At 46.4% G+C, this 24216-nt stretch overlaps 1 protein-coding gene across 2 annotated transcripts in view; it reads left to right on the forward strand.

Moving 5' to 3' along the window:
- LOC113012069 (MAGUK p55 subfamily member 5-A-like) overlaps positions 1–23859 on the forward strand; it is a 30303-nt gene extending 6444 nt beyond the window's left edge. For both annotated transcript variants that reach the window (XM_026152030.1, XM_026152029.1), the window contains exons 2-17: positions 6624–6927; positions 7437–7608; positions 7892–7992; positions 9447–9554; positions 11288–11365; positions 11498–11638; positions 11815–11976; positions 12089–12166; positions 12267–12450; positions 13063–13131; positions 13233–13304; positions 13416–13583; positions 13716–13805; positions 14090–14202; positions 21989–22099; positions 22309–23859. In XM_026152030.1, coding sequence (XP_026007815.1) covers positions 6748–6927; positions 7437–7608; positions 7892–7992; positions 9447–9554; positions 11288–11365; positions 11498–11638; positions 11815–11976; positions 12089–12166; positions 12267–12450; positions 13063–13131; positions 13233–13304; positions 13416–13583; positions 13716–13805; positions 14090–14202; positions 21989–22099; positions 22309–22485 — 2004 coding nt within the window. In that variant the 5' untranslated portion in view covers positions 6624–6747 and the 3' untranslated portion in view covers positions 22486–23859. The remainder of the gene's footprint in view (positions 1–6623; positions 6928–7436; positions 7609–7891; positions 7993–9446; positions 9555–11287; positions 11366–11497; positions 11639–11814; positions 11977–12088; positions 12167–12266; positions 12451–13062; positions 13132–13232; positions 13305–13415; positions 13584–13715; positions 13806–14089; positions 14203–21988; positions 22100–22308) is intronic.
- The last annotated feature ends 357 nt before the right edge of the window (positions 23860–24216 follow it).

Here is a 24216-nt window from a genome sequence, read left to right on the forward strand (position 1 = left end):
GACTGCAGCGGTCGTTAGTACTCAGGTGTGTTTACCTGGACACACAGTTGAGGACAGATTTCACATATTTAATTCTGTAAGCAGAGCCTTGCTGGTTATTGTGTTTGCACTCCTGTCACTGTAAACGTAGATGACCTCTGCGAATATTAAAGATGATGGGGGGGCTGAGAGCGGGGGTCAGGCTTTGGTTGCATATCTCAAGATTATTTTGTGTGTATGTAACAGTGTGTGCCTGTAAACGAGCACGTGCCCTCATCAGGTCGGTGTGTTTGTGCACAGCTCAGAGACGAGAGCTGAAAGTGTGGATCAATGTTTGAATCCCGGCTCTGTGTTTTTGGGACACGCTCCCTTCCCCCATCACAGGAATGCTGTTCCCAGGCTGCCTGGCATTCTTCACTGTGCATCATGGGCCGTGTGTGTCACAGTTAACATACAAACACGTTATTGTGTTACTGAGATAAGGCCTCCATCCGTCTGTTTATTTTTACCATCTCTCTCTCTCTCTTTTTTGTTTTCCATTCGTCGTTACCTCACTCGCTCTCTGCCTCCCCTGTTTCCTGACCTGAGCGCCGGCCCTCGTCCCTCCCACCTACCCGGACCACCCGGCTGCAGACAAAGCCATTGTTGTTATGGTTACGTGTATGGAGTGGGCGGCGGTCTTGGTATTGTTGCCTTTGAACTAATGACCGAGCTTCATCTGGCGCTGCTGTTAACCCGCTGCACCTGTCACTAAACCAGTTGTTTGTGTCCCGCACATCTGGCTGAATGTGCGGCAGCGAGAAGGTTCCCATTGTGACATTAAAATGCTGTGATGGTGAAACAGGTGTGTCATGTGAGTGTCCTTACTTCCTTTTTAAAGTGATCCTGCTGTGCTTCCTTAGCTCCACCCTGATGAAAAGCTGCTGAGTGTTACCTGGTTGGCGTCACGCCTTCATAAATGTATTCGGTTTCCTGTGACCTGTCAGTTAGGGCTGCCACAAACGATTATTTTGATAGTCGACTAATCAGATCATCATCCATTGGACGTAAAACGTACAGCTTATTGCACCAGCAGCATCTGCTCTTATAGAACTATCATTAGCTTACAGCTTTAAGTGTTTAAGGTGCTAACTAAAAATAAAGACAAGATGGTAGTTTATTAAATTTTAATGAAATTTGCACTAGAGCAGGGCGATATGGCCAAAAATATTTATCACGATATATATTTGAAAATTTGCGATAACGATATAACTGACGATATAATTGATGCGAGACAAAATACAACTCCACAACATTACTAGCGCAAAAAGACAAACTTCCATTTATTTTCACGTAAACAAGAAGCTGGTTTTTATGTACATTAAAGCTTTATAAAAATGTAACAGTGCAAATGCAAATTCCTTGCTGAAAGTTTAACCCAAAGGCATTTCCAGTAGAAATGGGCTGACATATCCTGAGCATAACCGTGTATAATATCCACTGAAGTTAAAAAGAGGTGCTTTGCAACATTAAACTGCAGTGTGCAGTACGCATTTTTCGGACCATAAGGTGCACGGGATTATAAGGCACATTAAGCGAAACAAAGCAGTCAGATAAATCAAACTTTATTACACTCATTCTTCTTGCTTCCTCCACTTCTGTACCATTGATTCATTAATGTTGAATTCTCTGGCAGCTGCTCTATTCCCATGTTGTTGCAGTATATTAATGACTAACCTCGTATTGTGGATGGATCATCTCAGTTGTTCTCCTGACTGAAGTTTGGTCCGTGTACAGCATCCTGCCATGCGATTGCATTTGTCTCTAACCATGAGGAACCTTCAAGTTAACTTTTATAAGTGGAAAAGTGTTAGTGTTCGTCCTCCAGCTACACTGTTTATGTTATGCTAACATTGCTGTGTCGCTAGCGATCACATAGCACATCATTGTATACCAGCTAGCCCAACTTCAGTAACCCTACAAACGTCACTGCTGTTTAGTTTCCTGTCTTCATTTATGTTGGAAGTGATAGCAGAGCTGTACGTTTGATTTTTTTCAGAAATCTCTCAGTCAGAACATGCAATATCATGCTTAGGTAACTAGCGAAACTAGCGAGCTAACTTCCGCTAGCTTCCTGCTAACTTCTAACTCCGTTAAATGTAATAACTTTTGTTTTCATGGATGCCTGGAAGTTAAACTTTATAGTTACACCTGGTAAAGCAGCAATGCTGATCGTTTTATTAAAGATGAAAGAATTTAGAGAGTTTTTAACTCTCAGTGATGCTGCAGTGTTCGTTTGACCTGAAGAATACGGAGTTTAGGACCCAGATTACTCCCATCTTAGTCCGACAAATACGACAATAACGACGGCCGCTTGCATGTTCAGCAAAAAATGTGCTTTGTTGTGTATCTGACGGACAAACACCAAACCAGTTCCACATCACGGAAGTTGCACCATTTTTACAAACCAATTCTGGTTCATCTGTTTCACTCAAAAATCGGCCATGTGCGTATGAAAACAAAGGCACTGCGCATGCGCGTTTTACTCCCAGTCTATCGCGATATTTCATTTTCCTATCGTTGCCTAACATTATACCGGTATAGAGATTGACAGACCACGTGACTTTCGCGCATTGCATGCCATGAACTCGTGACAAAACAATCCAAGTACCGCATCAAACACAAGCATTTGCAGCTAGTGATGGGATTTCCGGCTCTTTTTAGAGATCCGGCTCTTTCGGTTCGGCTCACTAAAAAGAGCCGGCTCTTTCGGCTCCGAACCGGCTCTTCGGGTTGTTTTGTTGCTTTAATTAATTTATTATTAACAATAATATAAAATTATGCACAAAAGGAATTACTAACGTAAAAACAAGTGGTTTTATTTATATATGTTTATATATAAATATATGCAGTGGCCCCTAGAGACAAAACACGTACAAACTCCAAAACACATTTCTAGCATGAACTGAACTTCCAAAGCAGAGCTACTAGATCACTTAAATTACACAATTGAAAGCATGTGTGCATTGTTTGTGTATTTATACACAGGCACTCATATATATTCAAATAATTAAAAAAAAAAAAAAAAAAAGTTCATTTACCTGTTACTACCACACACCAAATCCGGTCGTTGGTACTTGCTGGCTTGTGTAGCCACAAGATAACAAAAGCTCAACACTGCGCCTAGCATCCTGGAGCACTTCTGTTGTGATTTGTACGTGTTTTGGAGTTTTTACGTGTTTTGGAGTTTTTACGTGTTTTGGAGTTTTTACGTGTTTTGGAGTTTTTACGTGTTTTGGAGTTTTTACGTGTTTTGGAGTTTGTACATGCTTCAGAGTTCGTACTTGATTTGAAGTTTGTATGTGCTTTGTCTCTAGGGGCCACCTTAAATATACTTTTATTTATTCACTCCACATAAAATGCAATAAATAAATCATATAATACAAAAATCAACTATTCACATTTCAACTTTTAACTATTTAAATTTTCAGCTTTTTCCTTTTACAAATTTAAAGTGAAAACAACACAAAACACTGCAAGACATAACACAATTAAATATAAATTATAATATGAAAACAAAAAGAACATGCACATTCTCTGTCATATGGACCTGCATGAATAAACTTTCTGAATCCTTTATCACCTGCAACCGAAAATAGCTGTGGATGATTACTATACCTTTCTAATGTGACGTTGTTGTCCCTGGCTCTTTCTCTCTCTCTCTCCCTCTGGCTCTGATCCTGTGCTACTGAGTGTAACTACCGCCCCTCCCCCCTCTGCCCAGCGTAAAGCACAAGGCTGGCGTGCAGAGTGAAGCGGAAAAAAAGTGCGAGAGAGAGGGTGAGAGAAGAAAAAAAAAATACAACCCACGTGACGGCTCGCGATAAGGAGCCGGCTCGCGTCGTTCACGTCAAAGAGTCGGCTCTAAGAGCCATTTTGTTCGCGAACGACCCATCACTATTTGCAGCACCGCAAAACGTTCATTCTTCGGTTCCAATAAATTCTTGCTTTTTCTTTGCCCCCCAAAAAGGTATGTACAAAACGAAGGAGAACAATGCCGGTCCGTACAAAGACAGACTTGATGAAAAGTCAAAGAAAAGATACGAGGAAAAAAATCAAACCAGTGAAAGGGTCAGACCCTTACGAGCACACAAAGGGACAAAAGACGTCAGCGTGCTGCCCAACTTTCACCACGCTCATATTTATAATTATACGCTTCTTGGAGTGAGTGCATACACTCATGAAGTTTAGTAACTTCAGGTCACTGCAACAAGCCCAGGTACAGTTTACCGACGGATGGGTGCAGGACCTTGAAATGCACCGTGTAGAAAGAAAGACCATCGTACCTATCATAAGTTTACCAGTCTCACAAATCGTCGTCATAAATACACATTCCTTAACCGTTTATTAATAGGACCTTTTGAGCTCAACGGTAATTAATTAGTAGTGGAAATAATTTCTGGTACCCATCACAGAAATGTAGCAGTGACAATAATATTGTATGCTGTAATCGTACTGGGCAATTAGTGATACAAAAAACCGGTTTTATCCTGTGAATATAAGTATATGTTTTTGTCAATGTACCATAATAACAGAAGCGAAACGCAATATTGTGTCAGGATAATTCACTATTTATGCACAATAAACAAAGGAGCATAGCGCGACAATTTCTGTTCAGCGCCAGACTTGCTTGTAACCTATATCACCAATTATGTTATGAAAATGACGTATTAACTACTACAGCAGACTGACCTGTGTGGAAATGCTTGGAGCAGACTAACCTGTGAGCTGGAGTGTTCTGGGACGTTATATTTTGTCTTTGAATGGCTGCAATCCAGGCCACTCTTTGTTACTTCGGAAACATGGCTCGAACAATTTCTCTTCAACGACGTAATCCGATAACAACCGATCTCTTTACCCGTCGGCTTCCCATGGCTGTCATGCGACCGGCTATTGCAGTTAATAATACAACAGCTTCTTGACATTTTTTGTGTTTCTTTTTATCGCTGTATAACTGATTTCAATTGAAAGCCTACGTGCGCTAGTACCTCTTGCCACGAGTTCCCAGAATTCTTTGCGGTTTTACCCCTGAGTGACGTCACATTTTCAATCTCTATTACCGTGAACGGTATAATATGGCCCAGCCCTAATTTGCAGATTGTTTCGGTGAAGTTTAATAAACTCCTTGCTAAAATATAACAGGACACCGGAGTAAATTCTGGAGCATCTCACACTTCTGATAATCAGCTGTCTGCTTGACGTTTATTCAGCTGTGTAAAAACTATAACTTTAATCTCAGCCAAACCGATTTACTCAGGAACAAATAAAACACTTAAAAAAAAAAAAAAAAAGCCAAACAATAACATTTTTAAGTTATCTAAGTGACTTATATATGTTTAACCTGAGTAGCGAAAGACGGCGGTGGGTTTGAAGCCGGGAGTCCGGTGTTCTCACGGCTCTGGTGAGCCTTGCCCCCGGCTAGCTATCGAGCTAGTGGGTAACAAACGTCTCCGAAAACGCTTTCGCAAATATGTGGTGTCTTGATAAACTGAGCAGATATTTGAGGTTTACACAGCTACATTCCCTGAAAATATGTTAAACGTTTATTTTATGACCCAGAAAGAATAATAAGAGTAATATTAAAACTAACTAGCTGCTGCCATTGTTGGAAACTGAGCTGGGCTGCGCTATGAATTCGGGGTTTAACGGCAGCTGGCATCCTTGTACATGCAGTGCTGCCGTCTTCTGTCTCAGTCCGTTATTACACTCTTAAATCCTACTACTTATTCCTGCGTCTTTTGGGATCTTACAAAGCTTCAAACGACATCAGTTAAATCAGTCATCGACGATTTTAATAGTCAACGTAATCGTGACTAGTCGACTAATTGTGGCAGCCCTACTGTCAGCAGATGTAGGGCTGTGCGATATGACAAAAATGCCATATCCCAATATAAGACATTTATCGTTCTGACAACGATATAAATCACAAAAATGTAACATTTTCTGTAAATTCTGTGAATCTCGGGCAGCTCGACTTGCGTTTAGTTTTTCCAGCTGTGCGTCTTTTACCTGGATTTGAGTGTTTTAACCGATGCATGAAACGATACATTTTTAGACATAAGTTGTAACGGCCGCCGTTGTCTTTCAAAGTTTGAGTCCAAGGTTGATTTTTTTTTTTTTTTTTTTTTTTTTTTTTTTTTTTTTTAGCACATCAGGGGTTTTTTTTTTGCTTCTCCTCCGTAAACTCTCTGCATGCTCTTTCACGTGATTCAGTTTATTTTGAAAAGTCTCAACGGGATCTTGAGCTTTATTGTGAAAGGTTTACGTGGAAAACAAAACAAGCGGACTGCGGAGCCACGTGATAGTTTTACCGTCATTGTTGCTAACGACAACACGTAAAAACAGGCGCTTGTCCGTCCGTAGTGTGGTTATATTAAATATAAGCGAAAGAGAGAACTTTAATAAAGCCGCTACCATCAAAACCATGAAAAAATATTGCTGTAAAGTTTATTTTGTGACTCCATGAAACAAACGATAGCGTAATAGGAAACGATAGACGTTTTTATATCCGATATATATCGTTATATCGAACAGCCCTAAGCAGACTCATCTGCCTCATCTGCTCCTTCAACCCAGGTGACCTTGTGTGTCTGCTTCCTGCACAGGTGACGGTGTCATGGCTGCCTTCTTCACCGACTTACCCTCCTAAACATCTCAGGAACATAACCATCGTAGAAACTGCCCGTCTGAGGAATCGAATCAAACGCATACAGTACAAGACGTGCGTGCATGCGAGGGATGACGACCTCCCATCTGAATGGCCATGTTGCTGGAGAGGGAGGAGGAGATGAAGAGGCGAGGGGAGGACAGCAGCACCGAGAAATGGCCGTGGACTGTCCGGGAGACCTGGGCAGCCGAACGCTGCCTCTGCGACGCTCCGCTCAGCTGGAGAGGATACGACAGCATCAGGTACGACACAGAGACACCTGCGTGGGTGGGGCCTTTATCGTCAGGTGTTCCATTTGGGGCTGTGCATGTTTCACTGTGACAGGTTTTGTGTAACGACAGTGGGATGAAAGCACGCCTGAGCGAACCCTCGGAGGCTCAGGTTAGTTCCTGCAAACACATCTCTGATAATTTAGTGCAGGAAACTTCACTAAGTGCATTGTGGGTAAACTTTCAGGCTGATTTGAGCGTGTGGGGGAGGTGTTGGCTCAGAATGAGCTACAGCCAACACGAGGTTTAGTTTCCTCGAGTGGGCGTGGGATTGCTCCGGCTGATTTTTCAGTCCTGAGCATCGTCAGGTTTTACCTGATGTGGGTTTCATTTACATAACACACTCACGTGGGCTTTTAGCACAGAGCCAATCACAGCTCAGCGTGCACAGGTCGGTGCAGAGGACGCCATGTGTGCTCTGATGCATGAGGAATATGGAGGGCCTCCTGTGTAACTTCCTCTGCTCTGTGTTTGTGTGTCAGGAGGACCTTCGGCGTCGTAGAGAAGAGGAGGGTCGGCAGCTGGATCTGAACGCCTCACTCAGACTCAGGAACCTCTCCCAGAATCCCTACAGCGGGATCGACAACCCCACATTCCTGCAAGACACACCGCAGCTGCCAGCGCTCAGCAGCCAGCACACACACGCGCTGCTGGGTAACACACACACACAGCCGTTATTACTGTGCAGATCTGAGGGGTCAAAGGGTGAGGAGGTGGAAGTTAAAGAGATGCTGACAGCGTTGAAAAATGAGGAAAGTGAACAAGAATGTCAGACGCCAGTCAGGGAGGGAATTCCTCAGGGAGGGAGTGAAGCACCCGACTTAATTAAGAGTTTGTTTGTTGGGCGGCAGCGCTGACACACACAGGAGGACACACTGTTCGTCTGAGGTCAGCTATGTGTGTGCTTGCTTTGAACACGTGTGCTCTGTCTCTGCAGAGTTGGAGGAGCTGCTGCTGTCGCTGAAGCAGGTCCGGGGCAGCCTGTCGGACCAGCAGAGTCACAATGACATCGAGTTGGTCCTCGCTCTGCTGAACAAGGTAATATTAGCGAGCGAGGCCTCGGCCCGCTGTGTAATTGTGGCTTCTTTGTGAGACTCTGCGGTCAAAGACTCGTCACTGCTGTCTGAGCTGCAGCTTTGTGGTCCCGGACACTTCGAGGCGGGGCTCTCTCCTGACCCAGGGCAACTTTTAGCTGCTGGGTCCGGTCCTGATGCGCGGTGAGAGACCCTCGGGCTGGTGGTGACTCTGCAGACGCTCTCACATGGTGCAGGTGTGCACTGACTGTGTTTGTGTGCTTTTCTGAGCAGCAAACAAACACAGACCTGGCAAACCGCACGTTTCAGTGCACGAAACCGGAAGAAGGAAAAGGCTCGCCGTCGCAGCGTCAGCCTCGGGTTGCACTGGCGTTTGAAAGCTGTCACTCAGCAGGGTGACACCTGCAGTGTGATTGGTTTCTAACAGAGCTTTAATCCAAAATCATCCTTCAGTGGGCCTGTAAAGTGGTCATCGTGACGCCGTCTGCCTGCCGCTCTGTTGCACTTAAAGCTGCAGAAACATGGAGACGTGAGGTTTTTAAAATCCGCTCAGAGCGTTAATCTTTGTCACAAAGCCGTGTGGAGACATGTGGCTGTTTTCAGCCAGTCAGATGCATGAAAGAGCGCATTCCTGCGATGCTTTGGAGTCAAAGTCGACCCTCCTGAGTCGTGCTTCAGAGCCTCGCTGCTGCCTGAAGCCATTCGCCCACATAGAGACGTCTGAGTGGTTTTTGCTCTGCTGAAGGTTTGTTTTATTTCTGCCACACGGATTAGTGCAGGACTTCCTGTGAGCTCATTAAAATAAACTGTACTGATCATTTGAGGAAACTCGCGCTCTGATTGGACTCATATTTCCTCACAGTCATGAGCTGAACCGAGGGTTTGTTTTCACAGCGTCACTCTGCAGCTACGCAGCAGTTTGAGCTGCGTTTAATGAGCAGAGCCACGCTGTCTCTGCTTCACAGGTTTTTATCTGAATCATTCTTTTCTCTTCTGGTGACATAAACTGACTTCCAGCATGAAGCAGACCTGATGCAGAGCAGCCTGTAGCTTTACTGTAGCGTCTGTTGTTACCTGTGCAAAATGTCTCACCTGTAGCTCAGGCGATAAACGAGCGTCTCTTTAAAAAGTGCTGATGTGTGGTGATGCAGCATTAATCTCATTATTATGATAAAGTTCATGTGGAAATCGACTGTTGCGAGCTCTGAGGATACAGAGGTCTTCCTCCAGAAGCTCGGCCATCTTTATGCTGACTCTGAGCCCTCGACTCGCCGTCCACCTGAGTGACCTGTCGGTGGGTTAACAGTCAGAGGTCAGCACTTCAGTCATAAAACTGGAGCTTTTGCTGAGTGTGAACTCGGTTTGTGAGGATTTAAATCAGCTTTTGACTCAGCGCAGCGTCGAGTGGGAATAAATGACAGCTCGGAGTCGCTGACGTCTTTGTTTTTCTCTCTGCAGTCGGACTTCCAGTCGGCGCTGAAGATCCACAATGCCGTGGCCAGCAGCATGCACCGACCGTCTCCGCCGTACCCCAACACGCAGCAGGCGCTTCCACTCGCCATGGAGGTAACACACCTGCGGTAATGGAGCAGAAAGTTTAGCTTCATCAGTCTGGATGTGAGCTAAACACTTAAAGCTGGTCTTTAATAGTCGATCCTTTGTTATTTCTCACCTCTTTGTGCTGCAGATCAAACTGAGTTAGTGGTTGTCTGTCCAAAGCTGCTGTGAAGGGGCAGCACAGCGGGGACACGTTCACTGTAGTATGTTTGTAGAGCTGCAGTAGGTCACACACTGTTTCCTGCAGGACCATTTTCAATTCACCAACATCGTTCATGATCTTTCTTTTCCTTTGCAGTCACACAGGTGATTGGTCAAAGCAACACCTGATCGATTCACTGCAGGTGAATCGATCAGGTGTTGCTTTGACCAAACTAACACAAACTCAGCTGAAACAACCCAGTTTAACCAAACTCAGCTAATCCAAACCTACAAAAATGTTGTATGTCGGACTCGTCCAGCTGCTCCACGATGTTCTGCCTGATGTCTGTGTCTCATCCACATTTGTCCTGGGATCAAACTTGTGTGGTTCCCTTTCCCACTGAGCCCACAGTCTTCCTGAGGGGCGGGGTCTGGTTCATCACACCGTCGGTCACTCGGGAGTTTTCTTGCATGCTGCGAAAGCGAGGCTAAGCTCGGTGCTGGGGTTTGCGCTCCTCGGGCCTCGTTTCAGAGGCAACTCATTAAAAGCAGCACACCATCCATGTTGGCGTCTCCGCCCCCGCCCTGCGTTTGGCTTCCAGAATCAAAGAGAAAAGAAGAGCTGGCGTGCACGCTGTCCTCACAAACATGCTGTTTCTTCATCAGGAACGAAGCAGAAACGTGCTGCAGCAGTGCAGGAGGACGGCTTCAGTGCAGCACACCGCTGTTCACGTCAGAGATCTGCCTTTGATCTTTAATACAACAGAAATATGAGCGTGAGAACCGATCTGTTAAAGTCCTTACTCACTGCTCGTGCACTTACCCAAAGTTTCCTCCTCTTCTTCTTCTGTTCTTCCTCACGTCACCCCAACGCTGATCAATCAGCTCTGTGTGTGTACTTACTGTACACACACAGAGCAGACGTGTAACAGCACCACAGCAAGGCCTCTATGAAGGAAAACACGGGTGTGTTTTTGTCTGTCCGTCCATTTTCTTATGGCTGGGTCGCGGGGGCAGCAGCCCAGACCTCCCTCTCCCCAGCCACCTCCTCCAGCTTGTCCTGGAGAACACCAAGGCGTTCCCAGGCCAGCCCAGTAATGTAATCTCTCCAGCGCGTCATGTCCCTGCCCCGGGGCCACCATCCGGTGGGACACGCCCGGAACACCTCACCCAGGAGGCATCCTTGTCAGACGCCTGAACCACCTCAGCTGGCTCCTTTCAATGTGGAGCAGCAGCGGCTCTACTCTGAGCCCCTCCCGGATGGCCAAACTTCTCACCCTATCTCTAAGGGAGAGGCCGGCCACCCTTCGGAGGAAGCTCATTTTTGCCGCCTGTATCCACGATCTCGTCCTTTGGGTCACACCCACAGCTGGTGACCATAGGTGAGGGTAGGGACGTAGATCCACCAGTAAATTTAGAGCTTTTACACTCCGCTCTCTCTTCACCACGACAGACCGGTGCAGCGCCCGCATCCCTGCAGCCGCAGCACCAATATGTCTGTTTTTGTCATTAAACATGACCAAAGTTTCTAATAATGTAAAAAATACAGTTGGACATGTGACAGGAAGTGATCAGAGCGGGGGTGTCTGCTGCTGTTTCAGGTCAGGAACCTCCTGCAGGCGTGTCACAATAAAGAAGGCCTGGAGCTGCACAGCCTGCTCTCAGACACACATCTGCAGGTACACACACACCTACACTCGTTTCCATGTCCCCACAAAGATGTCTAAACATTTACAGTCACACACAGATTTCTCAGTGTGTGTGTGTGTGTGTGTGTGTGTGTGTGTGTGTGTGTGCGCGCGCGTGCGCAGTCGTTGCTTCTGACCCATGACAGCATAGCAGAGATGGAGATGCAGCTGGAGCCGCTGCCCGCCGAGGGCGAGATGCTGACGCAGTGGGGAGGAGAGACCGTGAAGATTGTTCGCATCGAGAAGGCCCGAGACATCCCTCTGGTACGCACACACACACACACACACACACACGTTTGAGTCCAGATTTGACCCATTTTAATTACATGTGAAATCTGAGGGCTGGGAAACAGTCGAGCTCTGTTCAAAGCGACAACAACATCCTGGTGTTTGATGCCAGGACTCCGTGGCTGTGATGAAATGCATGGTTTGCTCTGCAGGGGGCGACGGTGCGGAATGAAATGGACAGCGTGGTGATCAGTCGGATCGTTCGCGGCGGCGCCGCTGAACGAAGCGGGCTTCTGTCTGAAGGAGACGAAATCCTGGAGATTAACGGCATCGAGATCCGAGGCAAAGACGTCAACCAGGTGTTTGACATCCTGGTGAGTGTTTCGCGTACGAGCGCAGGTTGGACTCCGGCTGAGCGTCGTCTGTGAGCTCAGGCGCTTTCACGTCAGTGGTTGGAGATGATTTTGTGTCTTTGTGTCTAAACAGGCCGACATGCACGGCCTCCTGACCTTCGTGCTGATTCCCAGCAATCAGAGCAAACCTCCTCCCGTCAAAGAGAGTGTGGTGAGTGCTGCGATATGAGAGGAACGCCTCGTTCCCGACGCGCTGAAGTGATGAGGGTGGAAGCCTTCCTCTGACCCCATGACTCTGCTCCGCTCCTCAGGTCCACGTGAAGGCTCATTTCGACTACGACCCCTCGGACGACCCCTACGTGCCGTGCAGAGAGCTCGGCTTGTCCTTCCAGAAGGGAGATATCCTGCACATCATCAGCCAGTCCGACCCCAACTGGTGGCAGGCGTACCGGGACGGAGACGAGGATAACCAGCCGCTCGCCGGCCTGGTGCCAGGTACGGTGGTCTGACGGCCGGAGGTTTTTTATCTTAAGGGTTTGAAGAATGCTGCACGGTGTGAGCGCGCTCAGAGCGTTTGATTTGGATAACAGAAAGCAGATTAGCAGCAACCTTTGACCTCCGTGACCTCTGTGATCACGTGACCGTTGGGACGGTTACTCGTGGCTTCCCTGTGTTGACTTCACACCAAACAGGAAGTGACATTTCACCTCATGTTCAGTGCCACCTTCTTACCCCCCTCAGTCCTAAGGTCCAGCTGCCCTCAGAGGGCGTCAGTAAGCTCCGCCTTTGTTTCCAGTTGCCCGTGGCATCAGCAGAATTCCAGCTGATGTGCTTTTCCAGTTGTTCCTGGATGATCCCGGCCAGATGATGTCAGATCCTGGGGTCTCCCCCATCTGAGCGTGCTCAGAACTCCTGCAAAGGGAGAAATGCTGCGCTCGCGCAGAGGTGAGCGTGGGCTCACCTCTGTTTGTTTTCATACGTTGGACTGAAACATTTCCTCGTGTTTGGCGTGATCGTGTTTTCCCTGAGGTCAGCTGTTCAACATTTGGAGGAAAACTCGGTTTGTTCTCGTGTCAGCTGAGCAGCTCTCTGCTTCTGTCTCCACAGGGAAGAGTTTCCAGCAGCAGAGAGAAGCCATGAAGCAAACCATAGAAGAAGACGAGCCCGAGAAGTCCGGTCGGTCCCTGCTTCGCCCATGTTATGACCTCATTGCTGTAAAAACCCGTGTGGGGTTAGAGGTCATGTGACTCGTGCACTGAAGTGGTGTCTGTTTGCAGGGAAGCTCTGGTGTGGGAAGAAGAACAAGAGGAAGAGGAAGAAGCTGCTGTACAACCCTCACAGGAACGACGGTGCGTCAGTCTGTCCCTAAACTCTGACAGGCAGCGAGGAGGCGGAGCCTCAGCTCCTGCTCTACCCTCACTCAAACTCCAGATGTCTCTTTTTCTTGTCTTTTGCTCCAGATCTCGATAATGAAGAAATTCTCACCTATGAGGAGATGGCGCTGTACCACCAGCCGGCCAATAGGAAGCGGCCAATTGCTCTGATTGGTCCGAGCGGCTGTGGGCAGGAGCAGCTCAGGCAGCGGCTGCTCAACAGTGAACCAGAGCGCTTCGCTGGAGCTGTGCCTCGTAAGGATGTGTGTGTGTGTGTGTGTGTGTGTGCGCACGCGTGTGTGTGTGTGTGTGCGCACGCGTGTGTGTGTGTGTGTGCACGCGTGTGTGTGTGTGTGTGTAAACTAACTCTGTGTGTGTGTGTTGTAGACACGACGCGGAGCCGTCGCGAGGGCGAGCAGAGCGGTCGGGACTATCACTTTGTTTCTCGGCAGACCTTCGAGGCTGAGCTGGCGGCTGGTGAGACGTTTAAATCTGAGAATGTTCGTGAGGACGTCGTACAAATGTGCTCGATTTAAAGTTAGAAGTGTTTAAACGTCCTAAAGTGCAGCTGCATCAGAGGAGAGCAGGGTGACGAGCGTGTCCCAAACATGCTGAGGCAGAAATATGGCGCTCTGGTGTAATACCAGTTTGTACCACAAGGTGGCGTCAGTGCTTTATTTAAACTGCAGCCTGTGAGGCTCAGGGTGTCTGGAGGTCTTTAACCTCCTGTTGGTGTGAAATGAGTTGTTTTTGTGTTTCAGGGAAGCTGATCGAGTCCGGAGAGTTCGAGAAGAATCTGTACGGGACGAGTACGGACTCAGTGAGACAGGTCATCAACACCGGGAAAATCTGCGTGCTGTGTCTGCACACACAGGTGTGTATGTGAGCGCGCACACAGACATGTTTCTGCTGTATTGAACGGTCCTGCAGGGTGTAAACTGTAAGCAGAGCTGCATGCTTTGTGTTTGCTGTCAGACGATCAGGCTGGATTAATGTGGCAGGAGGCGGGGTCAGTGTGAGCGCTTTCATTGGAGGAAACGCTGATGTGTGGCCTGTGTGTGTTCTTACTAAAGCAGCAGTGAAGGGGTGAGTGGGGAGCTGCGATTGGTCCACCTGCTGCTTGTGTTTTTATGTTGGCTGGGACTTCAGCAGAATCTTAATAATTGCAGTCTGAAGATGATGATCAGCTGATCCACGTGCTGACTTCAGAGCTCTCAGGCCCACGTCATGCTGCCTCCACCTGTAGCACAGCTGCAGCACTGCTTTTATCTGCACTGGGTCTCAAACTGATTTTACTGGAGAGGCTGAAGCAGAGTTTAAATATGAGGAGCAGCTGATTCCAGCTGTGTTATTCTTATTGATCTCATCTTAAGATGAGGCCAGCTCCCAAACTGCGTCTGAAGAACACGAGCTGTGCTGCTTCAGTGTGAAATGTCACAGGTGTGTGTTTTCTGCTGAAAACTGAGTGATGAATGAGTGTGAGGTTAGTGCAGAGCCTGCAGACAGTCACATTTGCATGAAATAAACGGAGTCTAATCAGATGAAGTTCTTTGCAGCTTTCAGACTTTATTCAGAAAATCAGACACATGAATGTTTTCAGCATTTCAACAGAATTGAAATCATCAGCTTAACAGTTTGGAAACTAATCATGTTGGAGAAGCTTCCTGTGTTCTGTCACTCAGGATGTGGCTTCAGGGATGATGTCAGACAGCTTGATGTTAAACTCTGTGCTGCTTTCACTGTGAGACTCATTTCTTTGCAGCGATGCCTGGGTCTGATGAAGGCTGCTTTTTGCTGGCTGCACTTTAAATACAGTTACCATCAAATTTGTTCTGTTCTGGGGAACATCTGATACACTCAAAAGTATTGCCTGGTCTGTAACACCTGAATATGTTTGCATAACCGATCTTTTCTGCAAGAAGTTTCTAACTCATCATCAGAAAACAATAGATTGCCCTCTTTATCTGTTGTGTATGGTTGTGTAAACACGAGGGCATGCTGTGGCCAGTTTGTCATCAGTGTAATCAATTCCAAAATGTTTTCTAAAGGTTTGTCTGGGTTTGCACATCTGTGTGCACGTGGCGACAGGGATGTGTACAGAAGTATAAAGTTATTTTCATATTTTTTGCTCCACGCATCGTAAATGTATTTCAAAACGAGGGGTACTACACTATATGGCATTTTATGTAATATACAGCATTGAATTGAGCCACTTCAAATATATTAATCCCAACAGTGGCTAACTCTGGCATGTTAACCTGATCAATTTAAGTGTTCATTAAGTCCTATGCATCATCCCTTTTTAAATAAACATGCTTAGCTGAGACACTGCTGGACCTGAATCAGAGCTCTGAGGTCCCCGTCACTCTGCCTCCACCTGCAGCCCCAGGACACACTAGATGAAGTTCTCCACCTGATTTTACCTGCACCTTATTGAGCTCATCTTAAAATGAGGCCAGTGTGAAGAACAAAAAACACAAGCTGAGCTGCTTCAGTGTGAAATATAGTATTTATTCACACAATCAGAGAATCAGTTTCAGTATTTCTAACAGAACTGAAACCATCAGCTTTACAGTTTGAAAACAAATCATTCCTAACTGCTGCTGGATGCCCCCGACTGTAGATCAATGCACTCATCAAAAACTGTGTTCTGTGGACCTGAGAAGCATGTGACACAGTGAAACGCACCGATCGCTGGCTTGTAACAACGTAATATGTTTGTGTAACCGATTGTTTTAGCGAGTTCAGAAAGAGCAGTTTTTAATTCTGCTTCAGAAATGGGAGCTAAGTCTTTTGGATGAGAGTAAGGTTTCTGAAACACCAGGGCATACCCTTTCCAGCTCGCCATCTCCCGATTGATTCCACAATGGTTCTGCTGCTGCTTGGATTTGCACATTTGTGTACACATGGAGAGAGATATGTGTAGACAAGGAGGAAGTTATTTGTGTGGTCATTCATCCACTTACTCTCAATATGTTTCAAAATACGGTATTCAGCCCTGGTGTGGCACTTCTACTGGTTTTGCTGCCACCACAGACAGACCAGCGTAAAATTTCTCAGGTTCGTTGAAATACTCTTGCATGTTTGCATCTGTGTCCTGTGAAAGCAGCGTTGCAAGGTCTGGATTCTGCTGGTTCACCAGCTTCTCTGGGATCTTCACAGCAGCACAGAACTGACCCCTTTCTGTATACCTGCCCAGGAAAGCATGCTTTACACGACGCCTTTAATCTGTGACTGATGCTGACGTGAGGTGCTGGTGTACTCACCTTGTCCTGATGATTTCTACAGTTTTAGTCAGCCACTGCACATCAACTTCACCCAGACTGGTTCCAGCTGACAGCAGCAGGGCCAGCACGGTCCAGGACAGGACACACCTCTGCACACCTGACATGATGTAAACTGCACACCTGCACAGGTCACACTGGTGTTACAGCTCAGCACACAGTGACCTCTGCTAAAGTTTTCTCCACGCTGAGGGACAGAATCAGACTCACCCGATGAGCCGGAGTCGAAGCGTCTCACCTGTGGAGTGGGGTCGCTGTTTGGTGACTGAGGCTCAGTGTGGCGGCTCGAGGGTTTTATAACGGGCGCGCTGACGCGTCTCAGCGGCTCCTCTGTCCAAAATAACATGTAAATGTTTCTGAGTTACATTAACATTATCTCCTCTTCATGGAAATGAAAACAAACTGTCTCCAACTGTTCTCGGGAGGACTTTACAGGTGATAAAGTAGAAGGACTGGAGTTGGATGGTGCATCAGAGGACACTGAGTGAATGAGGCCTTTACTCTGACATCTTTAACCTGCAGCTCTGACACAAATGCTTCCTCCAAACCACGCCGAGTAGTTCCTGATTCCAGCTGTGAGAAACATCCCAACCTGAAGCCTGACCAAGTTCATGCATACAGGGTTGCAGCTCCGATAAATCACGTTTTTAAAGAGGAAGCTAAACACGAGGAACTCTGAAAATGAGAGACGATTAATGTGGCACTGTCACTAAAACCTTGGAATCATTCACGTCTTTGATTTTAAAGTCCTCTGAGTGTGTACTGAGGCAGAACGAGGTGGATGTGCCCAGGTTCAGTTTTATGCTTTCCACAATCCTTTGAGAGAGGACTGCGTCATGTTTTCTTTCAGCTTGTATATGAAGGTCAAAGTTCGAAGCAGTGTTTTCAGAAAGTAGTCTATCCCAAAGGTCTGCGCATCCAAACACAAGGACGATTCTGTGATAGCCTGGATGGAGCTGAGCCCTGAGAACATTGCAAATGTAATAAATTAGCACAAAGTGCATCAGTTTACCTGAAGTCCTGTGAATGCACCGTTGGACCTCACCATGCCGCTCAGAGTTGAGCTTCTGTGCTTCCATGATGAAGATCATTCTGCTTATCTGGGTTCCAATCACAGTGACAACAGTAACCATCGAAGCCCAGACCTGCCTCACCCGCCCACCTCCTCCAGCTCGTCCTGGGGTCACAGAGTCGTCCCCGGGCTGCTGTTAGATACAAGCTGTGTCCCAAAACGTCGGCTGCATCCTCCTGAGGACCCGGCCTTCACGGTCTACGTGGGCCGGGTCCTTCGAAGACAGAGAAGGCCGGAAGTGCGAGGCTGTGAAATTGGACGGTCGAGCCTTCTGATTAGCGTCACTGCTGTCTCGGTGGAGTTTAATAAACTCGGCTGTCTGCTCCTTGCTGTCTGAAATATAACAGGACACCAGAGTAAATTCTGGAGCATCTCACACTTCTGATAATCAGCTGTCTGCTTGACGTTTATTCAGCTGTGTAAAAACTTTAATCTCAGCCAAACCGTTTTACTCAGGAACAAATAAAATACTGAAAAAAGCCAAACAATAACATTTTAAGTTATCTAAGTGACTTATATATCATGTTTAACCTGAGTAGCGAATGACGGCGGTGGGTTTGAAAACGATTTGCCGGGAGTCCGGTGTTCTCACGGCTCTAGTTAGCCTTGCCCCCGGCTCGCTATCGGGCTAGTGGGTAACAGACGTCTCCGAAAACGTCGGAGCGCTTTTGCAAATATGTGATGTCGTGATAAACTGAGCAGATATTTGAGGTTTACACAGCTACATTCTCGCCTGAAAATATGTTAAACGTTTATTTTGTGACCCAGAAAGAATAATAAGAGTAATATTAAAACTAACTAGCTGCCGCCATTGTTGGAAACTGGAATTGGCGCGCTGTGAATTCTAAGGAGTCGACAAATTGGGACAGCCTCCGTCACCTGGCTGTGACGTAATTGTTCTCCAAAGGATGCAGCCTACGTATTGGGACTCAGCTACAATCTCACCCGTGAGTCCTGGATCTGCTCCAGCATCTCCTCCCAGTGAGACATCAACTCGTCATTGTGGAGGAGTTCAAGCTAGAGCAGGGTGATATGGCCAAAAATAGTTATCATGATATACATTTGAAAATTTGCGATAACAATAAAACTGACGATATAATTGACGCGAGACAAAATACTTTACAACTCCACAACTGTGTTTTGTTTTGTTTTGGGGTTTTTGGGGGTTTTTTTCACTTAAATAAGCAGCTGTTTTTTATGTGCAATAAAGTTATATAAAAATGTAACAGTGCAAATGCAAATTCCTCGCTGACAGTTTAACCAAAAGGCATTTCCAGTGGAAACCGGCCGACATATCCTCAGCATAACCATGTATAATATCCACAAAACTTAAGAGGTTATACACACACAATACGGTAACATTATGTTGAAGCACAGTACGTATCACTCCGCGAGGCTCCTGCCTACGATAGCCGTAATGACAATCCATCAAGCGGTGCGGCTTCGTAGCTTTGCAAAGTCATACTGAAACATTTGACATTCGAGCGCCGTGTACGACATAAAATCAGTTCGATAATAACGACGGCCCGCTAGCATGCTCTACCAAAAATAGTGCTTTGTTGTGTATCTGACGGACGAAAGCTAAACCAGTTCCACACCAGTGAAGTTGCAGCATTTTTACAAACCAGTTCTGGTTCATCTGTTTCATTCAACGATCCGCTTTCGCCTTTCTCATTCTGCGTCGCCGCCATGCTTTTTCCGCCATGTGCGTATGTAAACAAAGGCACTGCGCATGCGTGTTTTACTCATATTCTATCGCCATATTTCCCGCGTATGGGACTAATAAAGGTTATCTTATTTTCTTATCATTGCGTAACATTATACTGGTATTACCATGAACGGTGTGATATGGCCCAGCCTTGGTCGCAGCTCTGCTCAGCTTACCCCGAGCTTCTTTAGAGAGACCAGCAACGCTCCAGAGAAAACTGATTTTTCCTTTTTATATCTGCACGATTTTGCATAAAATGAGAATCACGATTTTTTTGGCTTAGAATTGAGATCACGATTCTCTTTTCCAGTATAAATATTTATTGCACTTATTAACTGCACATCAACTTCGTAACAGTTGAGACTGAACATAAAAACAATAAATGAACATTAAAAACAACAAATGTCTCACGTTTTGTTGTTGCCGCAAAATGTTGTACTGCTTGAAATTCCGTCTCCACCGTTGCTCGACGCTGCGTGTATAGAGCAGGTAGTGCAACAATAGAAAAATAGTTGCGGGACAGCACTGTGTAGCGTTTGTCTAGGGTGTTGATCATTTTCCTAAATCCCTCGTTTTGCACAGTGTTGATGGGAGCCATATCTTTGGTCAGGTGATAAGTGATAGCCTCCATAATTTCTTTGTGCCTGCGGGAGTTCGACGTGTATAGGGAATTTGTTGAGCAGGAAGAGTGAGCGCTTGTTTTCATGCAGATTACGTCCCGGATCAAAATGCGGTACAATCGTCGTCGTCTTTATTTATTTATTTTTTTTTTTAAATCGTTGTCATTTGGAAATGAGATCGCACATAAGTATGAATCGAGATCGCGATTTTCTAACGATTAATCGTGCAGCCCTATTTGTGATGTTGTTCTTTTCAAAGCTCGTGACCATAGGTGAGGGTGGGGACGTGGATTGACCACTTAATCATCATGCTCGGCTCTGTACTCACCACAACAGATCACCTGTCGATCTGCCCTCACTCGTGAACGAGACCCCGACATACTTCCTCTCCTCCACCTGGGTCAGCAGCTTGTCCCTAACCTAGAGTAGCCACTCCACCCTTTCCTGCTGAGGACAGTGGGCTGAGACTCGGAGGTGCTGATTCCCTCCTGATGAAGCCAGCAGGACCACGTCTGCTTTGAAGACTCAGCAGCAGCTCCAGCACTCAGAGGACAAGGGTTACGTTTCTGACTCTGCTGATTGAGATAAAGGCACAGACACAGGAAGAGTGTCAGACAGCTGCCTCGGAGGCTCTCCATGCAAATAACAGCTCATCATCACGTCCACTGATGATCCACGTTACACAAGCTGCACTCATCACAAACGGACCTCGTTTGCACTGCGGTGCAGGTGATCCTGATAAACAGACACTGAAGTATGAATGTGAGCTGTTCAGATGCTGCAGGTCCTCGGCTTTGAGCCAGCGAGCCAATGGGAGCTCTGTGGAGGTGACCGGTAGGGATGGGTACCGGTGCGTTCTGACATAAACGGTAGTAACCAGACCGAAAAGCAGCGCACATTTCGGTGCTTTATTTCGGTGCTTTTTTTTCCTGAGCTGTGATACACTTCTAGCCAATCATTTTACGTTTACGAGGATAGTAGGCGGGGCCAGGTACGTACGTTCTTTTAGAGCAGAGCTAAAGATTAAAAATGCCCAAGGTGAAGCGGTCAAAAGTCTGGCTGTACTTCACAGCAAAAGATGCAAACTCAGCAGCAACAAGTGATTTAACCTGATACTGTGATACTGTCAAAGGAGGTAACACCTCGAATCCGATGAAACACCTGGCGACGCATAGCGTTTTTTTAAAAGCCCAGAAATGCGCCGTATTTGATAGCTTGCTGCGAGAACTCACACCGAGCACATCTACTGCGGGTGGGTTGCCTGTTATCGGACCCAGAGCAACATCCCCCAAAAACACGAAGAATAGAGTCCTGGCCCCTAGCCCTGCCAGTGTAGCAGAAATGATGACGGATGATGACGGCAGCAGCAGCCGTTCTTCTCTGCGTGAGTAGCTTAATGTTGTTCATGTGTAATTTACGTTGAGTAGGCTAACCACGTTATTACATTAATGCACGTAAGGTGAACTAGCAAACACAGTCGTAGCTACATCCGGCTGTCTTCTTGTTTGATGGCAGATGCTCCCTTCACCCTGGCCAAAAAGGCTAAAATGACCAAAGAAAAAGTGGAAAACAGTTAAACATGAGAGGTTTAGGACAAAGTTTGTGTTTTTTCCATTGTTCAAGCACTGCTTCCAGCCAAGAGTGATACCATATATGCCCCACAGCTGCAGAAAAGGCTAACATTGTTATCTTTTTACAAAAAACCAGCTGAATATGGGAGGTTTTTGGACCAATTTTGTGTTCTCCATTTATTAAGCACCAGTTCGAGCATCGTTTAAGCACCGGCACCGTTTAAAAAGTACCGGTTTGGCACCGGTATCGGATAAAACCTAAACGATACCCATCCCTAGTGACCGGGTACACCTGCAGAAAGCCATGAAGGTGTTCATACCTGGGAACACCTGTGCTGAAGAGCTTTCTCCACTGTTTGCTTGTTCTATACATGACATAGAGTGTGTGTCTGTCTATGTTTCCAGGCTCTGAAGGTGCTGAGGAGTTCAGACTTGAAGCCTTACATCATCTTCATAGCTCCGCCCTCCCAGGAACGACTTCGAGCTTTATTGGCTAAAGAAAACAAGAACCCCAAGGTGCTCATCCGTTTACGTTTGCCCATCAGCTGTGTTTATACATGTGTGTCTCAGTACTGACGTGTGTGTGTGTGTGTGTGTGTGTGTGTGTGTGTGTGTGTGTGTGTGTGTGTGTGTGTGTGTGTGTGTGTGTGTGTGTGTGTGTGTGTGTGTGTGTGTGTGTGTGTGTGTGTGTGTGTGTGTGTGTGTGTGTGTGTGTGTGTGTGTAGCCCGAGGAGCTGCGTGACATCATCGAGAAGGCGCGTGAGATGGAGCAGGGCTGCGGTCACCTATTCGACTCCATCATCGTGAACACTGATCAGGACAAAGCTTTCACCGAGCTGCTGAGACTCATCAACAAGCTGGACACAGAGCCGCAGTGGGTGCCCTGCTCCTGGCTGCGCTGAACGCGCACAGACACACACACGGAGCTCGGGGTCGACGTCAGGACAGAAATCATCTGAGATTTTGAATCAAACTGGATCATAACTGTTCGTGTTTGTTATTAAGGGCAGAACGAGTCCTGCTGAGCAACAATAAAAACAATAAAATCATAATCGACTAACGAGACGGAGTAACGTCACAACGAGCTCAAATTATTTCCGTTATCTTAGTGGGAACATGAGTAATCTAGTCTCTGACCAATAAAAACCCATCTCAGCATCAGCATTAAGCTCCTCCTCCTCCCCGCAGCCCCTCGGTGTACCAGCAGGGGGCAGGCTTCACAGCCTGTAGTGTCGCTGCCGCTCGATTGGTTCACATTTCGGCGTGTTTCTGTCCTCGCTCGTGGTCACGTGCAGACGGAGTTGTTCACTCACATTTTTGGAGATGCAGAGCTCTGTGCCCCGCCCCACTGAGGCATTCTTGGATACCTGAGAGCGAGCAGGCTTGGAGCAGCGAGTTTAAAATCCTTTTTTCTTCCTTTTTTTTTTTTTTTTTTTTTTTTTTTTTTCACGACACAAACGTAAACTTTTGACCTTTGACCTTCTGCTCATTTCTCGTTTTTAAACGTTTTGCTGGAATATTTATTGTGTAAATCGACACTGATGTCGCTGCATTAAAAACTTTATTTTGGAAAGATTCTGAACGTCTTTCCAGCTTTATTCTGAAAGTCTCAGATGTTTGTTTCCTGTCGCTGACTCTGAATCAGTTTATGAACACACTCTGACGTCAGACTGTTTCGGGATGTCGTGTTTTTCTTGGAGTCGTGTTCGTGTTGGACCTCGCCGCCGTCGGCGCCGCCTTGTCATCATTTCGTTTGTTTTTAATGTTTTTTTTATTTGTTGTAAACACACCCACCTGTCCAGGTGAGGCTCCTCAGGAGGAAATGTGAAGCTCAAACACTTTGGCTGCTGACTCTTCCTCGGCCGGGCTGAGAGCGCAGACTTCCTGTCTGACTGACTTTTACTGCACTTGTGATTGTTTTTGTATCAGCTGATTCTGTTTGACCTTTGACCCGACGGCCTGCAGGTGTGTGTGTGTGTGTGACTCTGAGCTGAAGTAAAGACTCTGTATCATCACCGTAGAGCTTTTATATATTTGTAATATTCAAAATAGATTTATGAAGACCAGAATGCACCAATAGGAGTGCAGCTTTCTCGCCCTCATCCCCTGCTATTGGTCCAGGAGTAAGAACAAAAGGAGGGGGCGGGGCTAGCTGTACTGAATGTAATTGATTCCACTTCCTGTTTCTCACTTCTTCCTGAGAGAAAATTTTTTGGTATGAATATTCACCACAAAGACACGAATAATGAATAAAATAATCATCAGTAGAAAATAAACCTGTTTGTCTTTATTCAAACTTTATTATTATAAAAACCATTGACACTGGCGTGCACAGATAGAGACGAGGTGGTGCTGAAGCACTTGCCCTTTTGCCCTCAGTCCAAAAAAGTGCCCTTTTGAAAGACGTGATTTTTTTTTTTTTTTTTTAAAGCTGCGTGATTTAAAAAGGTGTGAAAATAATGGCTTGATTTGTGCCCCTTCTTCAAAGACACCCGAACCCTGTCGCTTTTTCACTGTCACCGTGTCACGTGAACACGCTTGCAGTTCATTTGTTGTGAGGCGTGTAGCAGCGGCATGACATAGGACTACTTGGAGTAGGCATAGTAGGCTAACTATAGCGACTGGGAGCCACG

This window comes from Astatotilapia calliptera, chromosome 19 (assembly GCF_900246225.1).
Source record: "Astatotilapia calliptera chromosome 19, fAstCal1.2, whole genome shotgun sequence".
Taxonomy (NCBI): domain Eukaryota; kingdom Metazoa; phylum Chordata; class Actinopteri; order Cichliformes; family Cichlidae; genus Astatotilapia; species Astatotilapia calliptera.